A 9526-nucleotide genomic window follows, 5' to 3' on the forward strand; every position below is an offset into this window, starting at 1 on the left:
AGTTATTTTTGGGTGACGAGCGAAACTCGCATTGTCTAGTAAATTCCACTGTCACTAGAAATTTTATGGTTATCAAACCAACAACTTATTTGAGGTTAATTTTAATAATTACTCTTATCTAAAATAAGATTTCACCAGAAAAGTTATTCAATAATAAAAATATCAGAAATATACTAATAATTTAGAGCATTAAAAGACAAAAACGATAATCTAAAAACAAGAAACATCTATTGGAATTAACTCTTACTTTTAATTTCTTACTTTTAATTAATACTTATTATCACATCATTAGAGTCTGATTGGGTATCTTATATTTGAAGCAGCAAATGTGACAACACAGATCGAATTGTAACACCATCCAGCAAAGAACACGTACCACAAAAGAAGCTAAATATGCGTACAAGGTTAGAGAGAGAGAGAGAGAGAGAGAGAGTATATGAAGGTGGGTGGGTGTAATTTAGGCAGTCAATTATATTATATTGTGCATATATAATCTTGGTTGTCAAAGAAGCAGAGACGATCGGTGGAAGCAGGCGGCGGCGGCGGGGGACACATCCTGTTATTACTACTACTACTACATGTCGTAGTCCATACCCACTCCGACCAATAATTCCACATCGTACAACCACCTTTTTGTTGTTCCGCCCATAATTCCATGTCTTTCCATATATCATCCATTGATGATGAGCACACCTGCTGCTGTTGCTGATGATGATGATCCATCTTCTTCTCTATTTCCTCCTCCTCCTGCTGCTGCTGCGGCGGCGTCGTTTTAGTTTCGTCCTCAAATATTATTCCTCCTGTGTCGTAGAAGTTCCTCTCGTTTGTGGCCGGAATCGGCCGGGAGTCCACCGCCGGCGGGCTGCTGGAGGCGCCGGAAGAGGAAGAAGAATTATTGGAGAGTGATGATGATGATGATGAAGAAGCGCACTTGTTGGCTCTGTCTTCGTTAGCCTTTTTCCTCATGTGGGTTCTCCAGTAGTTCTTGATTTCGTTGTCGGTTCGTCCCGGTAATTTCTGGGCAATTTTCGACCACCTATGTGCGCACACACATAACCTCAATCAATCACAACTACTTTAAAAACAACAATTGTGGATGAATTTGTAAAGCATTCAAATTCATAGTAATTAATTTGATATTTTCTTAACAAGATAATTTTTTTCGTCAAAGGGCTCTCATATTCTAGTCTAACACGATGATCGAAGGGTAATTCAGGTGACTAAACTGTCTTTTAGGTGAGAAGTCACTATTTTGGGTATAATTTGCTTACTAGACCCGCCAGGTATTGATTCTAGATCCTTAGCTTGCCTATAATCTATCACATAAGTATCAACTGATCAGCTGTCTATATGAACTGTTACGTTTTGATGTTTTCTTGCCTACAAAAGCCAAATCTTTTGCCCCAAGGATCCCACACTCCCGCTTAATAGAATGGTGGAATGGTATATCACAAATTCACAATAACTCAGGTCTCTTAATTGAGAGGATTCGTGCCTGATAAAAACTCTTCAGTAACTCCCACACTGCTACTATCATGTCTTACTCTTGTGTTTTTGCCTACCATCTATCATTTGAGCTGTCCACGGGTTATTTTGATGTTTTCTCAAAGTGGGTGTTTTTAAAAATTGACATCATGAATAGTGCATGAAAGATAGAATTGCAAACCTATTGCCCCATTTGGAGTGGAGTTGAAGAATGAGTCGTTGTTCTTGAGGGGTGATCTTGCCACGTTTGAGGCCAGGCTGCAAGTAATTAACCCAACGTAACCTGCAACTCTTTCCACTTCTTTTCAACCCTACCAAAACCATGTGAAAACAAAGAGAAAAAAAAACACAGACAAAAGGGGAAAGATTCATCAAAACTTGCTCCACGGGAGGAAAGAATCATGCCCAAAATAAGTTTACCTATCCAGTTTTGAGATTCTCCCACCAAAACCTTTGCAAACCTGAAACTTTGGCCAGAAAATCCCACCGCCGATCGCCGAACATGTTCACGTAAAGAACCAGCTGAACATCTTCTTGTTCTGTCCATGGACCTCTCCTCATCATCATCATCTTCATCATCTCTTCCTGTGCCATTTTGATAAAAGTTGATGGTAGCAGTGTCCATATGATGGTGATATTTATAGACTTAGAGACGGCATAATAAGTTCGGGTGTGGTTGAGTGGAAGCGACTCATCCATCCTTAACAAATGTCAAGAGTTTGATCTTTAACTTTGAGCCTGGAGCAACCTTAAATCTTCAGGCCAGCTGTTCCACCAAAAGAGGTACCTACAATTTAGCAAGTGTATTAGTCACTGTGTTCGCAATAATATTATGTGGGGGCTTTTAGAGTTTGTTTAATGTGTGTGATGCTGAGATGTCTCTTATCTTGGCCGCCCAAGTGTGCTAATATGTAATATCTCACTTTGGTGGAAGGAATGGAAGCACATATGGGTGTATGATGCAAGCCACTATACTCCACGCACGAATTCAATTCAAGTTATCTTGTCTGTGTCTTTTGTAAGACTATAAAAGGCGATATGTAACTTTGCTTCTGTAACAATAGTAAAGTGTAAGGTTCAGAGAAATTCTTACTATAAAACTGTTGGGAAAATAACTTAAAATGACATAAAATGGATTATAAGTTGCTATTTTGTGGTATAATTATTAGTGGGTCCACTTTCAATTTGGATCGGGTCAAAGTATATTCAGATTCTTCATAGTGAGACAAAGAGATTGATATATTGTACGCTCAAAACGAATAATGGGTGAATGAGAAATTGATTCTCAAAGTAGACCCATTTGAGTTTGAAAAATAAAAAGAAAAATGAAGTTTTTATCCCACATTGGTTTGGGAAGTGGGTTTGCACCACTATTTATACAAAAGCCTTTCTAAAATTTATTGAATTGTATATCATATTAGCATAAAGGTTTCCCCTTGTGTGTAGGGGATGCAAATCAAACCCCAAAATGAGTTTGAATAATTATGGAGGAGCCTTTTTCCCCACCATTAAAGCATACGGACGCCAGGTATAGGGCCGCCCAAATGATCACCAGGGCCACCGACGTCATCCTGTGTCGGGGGTTCTTCGCCACCATGGACAGGCAGGCGCCTGTGTCGGGGGTTCTTCGCCACCATGGACAGGCAGGCGCATGACGTCATCCTGTGTCGGGGGTTCTTCGCCACCATGGACAGGCAGACGTCATACTGGTTTGGGACCCTCCAAGCGTGTGTCGGCGTCATCCTGTGTCGGGGGTTCTTCGCCACCATGGACAGGCAGGCGCATGACGTCATCCTGTGTCGGGGGTTCTTCGCCACCATGGACAGGCAGGCGCATGACGTCATCCTGTGTCGGGGGTTCTTCGCCACCATGGACAGGCAGGTAACCCACCATGGACAGGCAGGCGCATGACGTCATCCTGTGTCGGGGGTTCTTCGCCACCATGGACAGGCAGGCGCATGACTGGTTTGGGACCCTCCGGGCGTGTGTCGGGGGTTCTTCGCCACCATGGACAGGCAGGCGCATGACTGGTTTGGGACCCTCCGGGCGTGTGTCGGGGGTTCTTCGCCACCATGGAAAGGCAGGCGCATGACTGGTTTGGGACCCTCCGGGCGTATGTCGGGGGTTCTTCGCCATGGACAGGCAGGCGCATGACGTCATCCTGTGTCGGGGGTTCTTCGCCACCATGGACAGGCAGGCGCATGACGTCATCCTGTGTCGGGGGTTCTTTGCCACCATGGACAGGCAGGCGCATGACTGGTTTTGGACCCTCCAGGCGTGTGTCGGGGGTTCTTCGCCACCATGGACAGGCAGGCGCATGACTGGTTTGGGACCCTCCGGGCGTCATCCTGTGTCGGGGGTTCTTCGCCACCATGGACAGGCAGGCGCTCTCCACCTTGGCGCATGACTGTTTTGGGACCCTCCGGGCGCATGACTGGTTTGGGACCCTCCCGAAGGGGTCCATCTCCACCTTTGATTCATGCTCTCGTGCTGACAAGGCAGAGAATTGAACGATTCGGCTTTCTTGTCAGAGAATTGAACGATTCGGCTTTCTCTCGTGTTGGGGCTCGGGCTCCAAGAGCTCTACGTCAGCTTGGCCAAATCAAACACGAGTACCAATACAAGTCATGCTTGTATTGAATTGTATATCATATTAGCATAAAGGTTTCCCCTTGTGTGTAGGGGATGCAAATCAAACCCCAAAATGAGTCTGAATAATTATGCAGAACCAACACTCTCATGTTTTGAGTCATGCTCTCGTGCTGACAAGGCAGAGAATTGAACGATTCGGCCTTCTCTCGTGTTGGGGCTCCAAGGGCTCTATGTCAGCTTGGCCAAATCAAACACGAGTACCAATACGAGTCATGCTCTCGTGTTGGGGCTCCAAGGGCTCTATGTCAGCTTGGCTAAATCAAACACTAGTTGACAAGACAGAGAACTGAACGATTCGGCCAAGGCAGAACCAACACGAGTCATGCTCTCGTGCTAAGGCTCCAACACGAGTCATGCTCTCGTGCTGAGGACTCTACGTCAACTTGGCCAAATCAAACACGAGTTGATGCCATGGGTTCGGTTCGGCCAACTAGAGTCGTTGTCGACTCAGGACGAATCGATGGTTCTGACTTCTGGAAGTGACCATTCTAAGCCTTAATTCATAAGTTACGGAACTAATTCAGATTATTTCCAATTTTGAATATCGAATTAAAAGCTCAGCTACTGGCCTACTATTTCAGATGTTACAAAATTGATTTTATATCAGTTTTAAGTGTCATATTAAAAGTTATTGATATCCTCAACTCCTATATAAACAGTGGTAGAGCAGAAGGGTTTTGATATATAACGAAATCATATTTTTTCAGCTCTCAAATTTTTGCTTCTACTCCTTTCTAGCTAATTGTGTTCTTGCTTTGCTCTAGTCCGTCGGGTTCATTCGTTTGGGTGCTCAAACGTTAAACTGTAGTATGTTTTATCCTGGGAAACCTAGGCTACAATGCTCCTACCACTTTTGGGAGGTAACAAATAAGGTTTTAAGGAAAGAGTGATTCACTCGACTCGTGCTAACCACCTACACTAACCCGAACAATATCCCTTCGTCCTTTCCTTCCCTAAATCTCCATATAAGAATAATCCTTTTTCTGCAGGATTATTATTGGGTTTTTCCAACGTTATTTTCTCTACAGTCTTAAAACCTTATTCCGTTGATTTCCCATTGGTTTTTTGTCTCTAATTTCCTTGAAGAAATGGATAACCCCGTACTGCCAATTCATGGGGAGGAAAATGTTGTTGAGAACAACAGTGGTGGGAACGGCAACAACGTTGCAAATTCCCAGGCGCTACCAGTGAATGTTGGTTCACAAGATGGTGGGAGCATCGAGGGGTACATCGCCACGATGCGGGTACCTACGGTACCAAGTGATTCGGCTGAAAGACCGGAGAAGTTCACCGACATCGGATCGAACTTCAAGAGGTGGTAGCAAAAGATGCTGTCCTACCTGGAAACTCTCGGCTTGGCGAGGTTCTTGACCGAGAAGGTTCCTGAGTTGAAGGAACAAGATGTCCAATCCGTGATGACAGTTGGTATTAGAAGGATTCGGACTTCCTATGTGATAACTACATCTTGAACGGATTGTGTGATGCGTTATATGATGTATATCGCAAGATTGGCACTGCGAAAGCGCTGGGGGAAGCATTGGATCATAAGTATAGAAGCGAGGATGCCGACACAAAGAAATTTGTGATTGGCCGATTCCTTAACTTCAAAATGGTTGATTCCAAGACCGTGCTAAGGCATGTAGAAGATTTGCAATTAATCTTCGACGAGATTCGGATGAGGGCATGGTGTTGAGTGAACCGTAGTACGTTTTATCGTGGGAAACCTAGGCTACAACGTTCCTAGCACTTTTGGGAGGTAGCAAATAAGGTTTTAAGGAAAGAGTGATTCGCTCGACTCGTGGTAACCACCTACACCAACCCGAACGATCGATATCCCTTCGTCCTTTTCTTCCCAAAATCTCCACATAATAATAATCCTTTTTTGGTAGGATTATTGTTGGGTTTTTCCAACGTTATTTTCCCTACAAAAACTAATGAAATTTGCCTGTATATATAGGTTGTAGATACAAGTATACATACAAGTATTTTGAAAATTTTGTACACTGGTTTTGGCCATTTACCTCTTTTATTAAGGCTATCCACATTTTTGCGATATTTTCTGGATCACTTTCAGAAGTGAATGTGTTTGTGTTAATCTAAAGGTTCCAATCCCAACATATAATGGTAGGCCAAATTATGTAGGACACTTTGATTCAGAAAACAAGAGTGAATTCCCTTTTGGTTCTAGACTTATTTGTGGCTTGGACAATTTTAGTTCCCATACAAAATTTTGCCACATTTTGGACACCTTGACCGTCTGAGAGGAGGTATTTCTATCAATTCAGGTTATCTCCTTCTCTATATTATATCTTTGCGTTCTCAGCTCTCTTGATTTCAGATTCAATGAAGGAATTTTATCTCAGCCACAATTCGAAGCACTAAGTCGAAGAGATTCGAAGTCCCAATCAAAGTCAATCCTACCTACTTCGAAGAAATTGGAAAGCACTTAAATGGAATAATCTAAAGGAGGAAAATGTAACTCTGTCAGTTTTTCAATTACAAGGAGATCGAAATTGACCTCATACGTTGTGAGCATATGTGCACGTAAAAGTAAACTATTGTGATATATATACAATTTACCTTTTTTACTAAGACTCCATAGCAATGACAAATGAAAGCTCTCGGATCAGAATTAGATTCAATTCTTTTAATTAAAAGAGGAGCATATATAGATAAGTTGACATAATTGTAACCATTTCACAGTAGAATTGTAGTGGGGGTATAGTAAAAGATGGTCTGACATGTCGCAAACATGTGTCATATGATAAGAGGGTGGTTAGGGTTGCATCATTACAGACGATCCTATGAATTATCTTTCATTACTTCTTTTTAAGGATAGATGCTAATAGCATTGAATTGAGATAGTGAGATCCTAAGTATTACATAAAGTAGTGAAGATACTTTGCTTTTTCTTGTGTTTGATGTAAGGATGGGCAGGTGGCAATTGGGCAGAGAGGGATCATAGCTAGGCTGGGACTTCAATACTACGTACATTGCTATGGTGGGCCAATTACAACATATACATTTGATTAATTATATAACTCTTTAATACTGAAATTATATTAATCCTATACACTTTGTTAGAGGGTAAAAATGTAACTTCAAAATACATGATTGTTCAATAGTCTAATAGACATAAAATACAAATATACAATCACATTCACAATACCTTTTCCCTTGAATTTGTGAAACTCCATTCATGACATCTTCATTAGAATTTAATTCTATGCATTGACGTCATAACTCCGACCTCCATCCTTACAGGTAAAGAAGTAGAGTTTGCTACTTTAATTTGCTCCGTCAACGTTTAGGGGTGTTTAGTAAATAGTTGTTAGCTGATAGATGTTAAATGTTTGGGTTAATGAGTTTGACTAGTTGATAACATTAATTGATTGTAGAAAGATGTTTGATAAATTAATGGTCAGCTGATAGTTAATTACATACAAAATGACTTTCTCAAAAAACTGACCAAAAAAGCTGTTTTGAGAAGCTTTTTGAATTTTAGTGTTTTGGAACAATAAGCTGTTACAAAAAGCTAATTAATCATACACGTACTCCTATTAGTTGTCTAATCAAGTCAAACAGTTAATAGTGGTCAAACAAGCTAAAATTGGCTGATTGGCTAACTATTTTACCAAAATGGCCTTAATCTTGTTTCTAGTAATAGGGTGAAGGTTCAACAATCATTATTGTGTGGACCATGGTCTACACAAATTGTGTGGACCATATTTTGTCTACTGTAAAATAATGTACATTCAGTACAAAAATAATGTACATTTAGTAGAAAAATAATGTACATTGTATTCAGGAGATGTACATTATTTTTGTTCTGAGTGTATATTATATTGTATAATGTACATTCAGTACAAAAATAATGTACATTAGTATATAAAAAATGTATTTTTTGTTATGGTCCACATAACATTGTGTGGACCATGGTCCATACAATAATTTGCCAAGGTTCAAACCCAAGTGTGAACTTGAAGAGTCATTGCGAGACTTTGACCAATTAGTGGTGGTGAAAACATATTCTGCGTAGAAGTTTACAAGTGGTGGGGAACTTAGAATTACTTGGGAATTGAAACTCGGAATTTTTCTCCTTTATAGATATTATTACGGCGGGTTATTTGTGGTCCAAGATATAATCTAGCAAAATCAAGAAACATAGTTTTTATTTATTTATTTATTTATTTATTTATTTATTTTTTTATTTTATAGCTTCTAGCTAGCATCATGAGCAAAACCAAAATTGTGCTTTATTAGAATTTTAGCGAGACAGGTGATGTAGTATCAGATTTTCCCAATTTCTCTCAAGTTGTAAATTAAAAAACATACACATTTGAAATTACTAAAAGCTAAGACTCATAAATAATTCAAAACACTAATGGAGGTGATGGATAATTTCCTCTGAAGACGTATTCTTATCTTCTTACTTCTGGTATTAAGAATAAGTCTTGTGTAATTGTCTCTTGGACTTCTTCGCTAGTACATAGTTGAATAAAACTCGTACATTTGAGTCATTATATATATTTAATACATTCCATTATATGGTCCGAAGTGTTAACAATTTAAATATATAGAGATAAGAGAGAATGCAATAGCAAAACAAACTTCTATTTACACCAAGAAACCTTTGATAGTGAAAATTCACTTCACCATAGATGATATGAAAAACAAAGTACAAAGATTAATAACAAATAGTGGGACACAAAGAGAATTAACGTAAAAATTATAATAGTTAAAATCACCATCCTTTTTTAACTAAGTAAAGCTAAATGCACTTTTTTGTTTATTGAGTTCATGAACAGAAAGTTTTGTAAGTTTCTACCATGGATATAGAGAGAGGGAAGAGAGATTGCTCTCTAAGTGAAAGTTGAGGTTATATATATTTGATTTTCTAAGCATTTATGCAATGTGATGGATTAAATTGTCTCAGGTGGCCCGAATCAAATAACCCAATTAACTAAGGAACGAATATTTAAACGAATGAAAATGATAAATAACAAGTGACAAAGACAAGGGTTGTATGCCACAGAGACAAAGATTGTATTGATGTTCGTGTAACGCTATTACAATAGATCTGATGATGTCTTAACAAGACAAGTACACTAGTATTTATATTCAAGAGCCCCCTAACTGTCCTCTAAAAAGGAGAAATTAGTTGCAACTACTTGGACCGTGCCCGGCCTCATGGTTGGGCCCTCGCTTGGCGCCGTCAACTGTCAGTCGTTATATCGTGCACCGTGGTGCATAATCGATTATGCACCGCGCGTCAAAACGGCGCCGTTTCTGAAGTTGTAACGGAGTGACACTACAGTGTGTCTAAACCGACACTGTCTCACGTATTATTTTTATATTATCAAATGAAACTGCAGTTATATCAAAATGA

At 39.9% G+C, this 9526-nt stretch overlaps 1 protein-coding gene across 1 annotated transcript; it reads right to left on the minus strand.

The window, feature by feature from the left end:
* Positions 1–344: 344 nt before the first annotated feature.
* LOC109156440 (myb-like protein M) lies at positions 345–2142 on the minus strand. The gene is made up of 3 exons (XM_019304314.1): positions 1906–2142; positions 1667–1796; positions 345–1036 (listed from the first exon to the last, which is right to left on the minus strand). Exons 1-3 carry the CDS (start codon positions 2108–2110, stop codon positions 475–477), a joined length of 897 nt encoding a protein of 298 aa, XP_019159859.1. The 5' UTR covers positions 2111–2142; the 3' UTR covers positions 345–474.
* Between the last annotated feature and the right edge of the window lie 7384 nt (positions 2143–9526).

Source organism: Ipomoea nil, unplaced genomic scaffold (assembly GCF_001879475.1).
Source record: "Ipomoea nil cultivar Tokyo-kokei standard unplaced genomic scaffold, Asagao_1.1 scaffold2705, whole genome shotgun sequence".
NCBI classification, from domain to species: Eukaryota; Viridiplantae; Streptophyta; class Magnoliopsida; order Solanales; family Convolvulaceae; genus Ipomoea; species Ipomoea nil.

Coding starts and splice junctions, on each gene's coding strand:
- LOC109156440 (XM_019304314.1), bottom strand. CDS start 2,110: ATGGACACTGCTACCATCAACTTTTATCAAAATGGCACAGGAAGAGAT. Junction 1,797..1,905: donor AGAATCTCAAAACTGGATAG/GTAAACTTATTT, acceptor TGGTTTTGGTAG/GGTTGAAAAGAAGTGGAAAG. Junction 1,037..1,666: donor CACTCCAAATGGGGCAATAG/GTTTGCAATTCT, acceptor GTGCGCACATAG/GTGGTCGAAAATTGCCCAGA.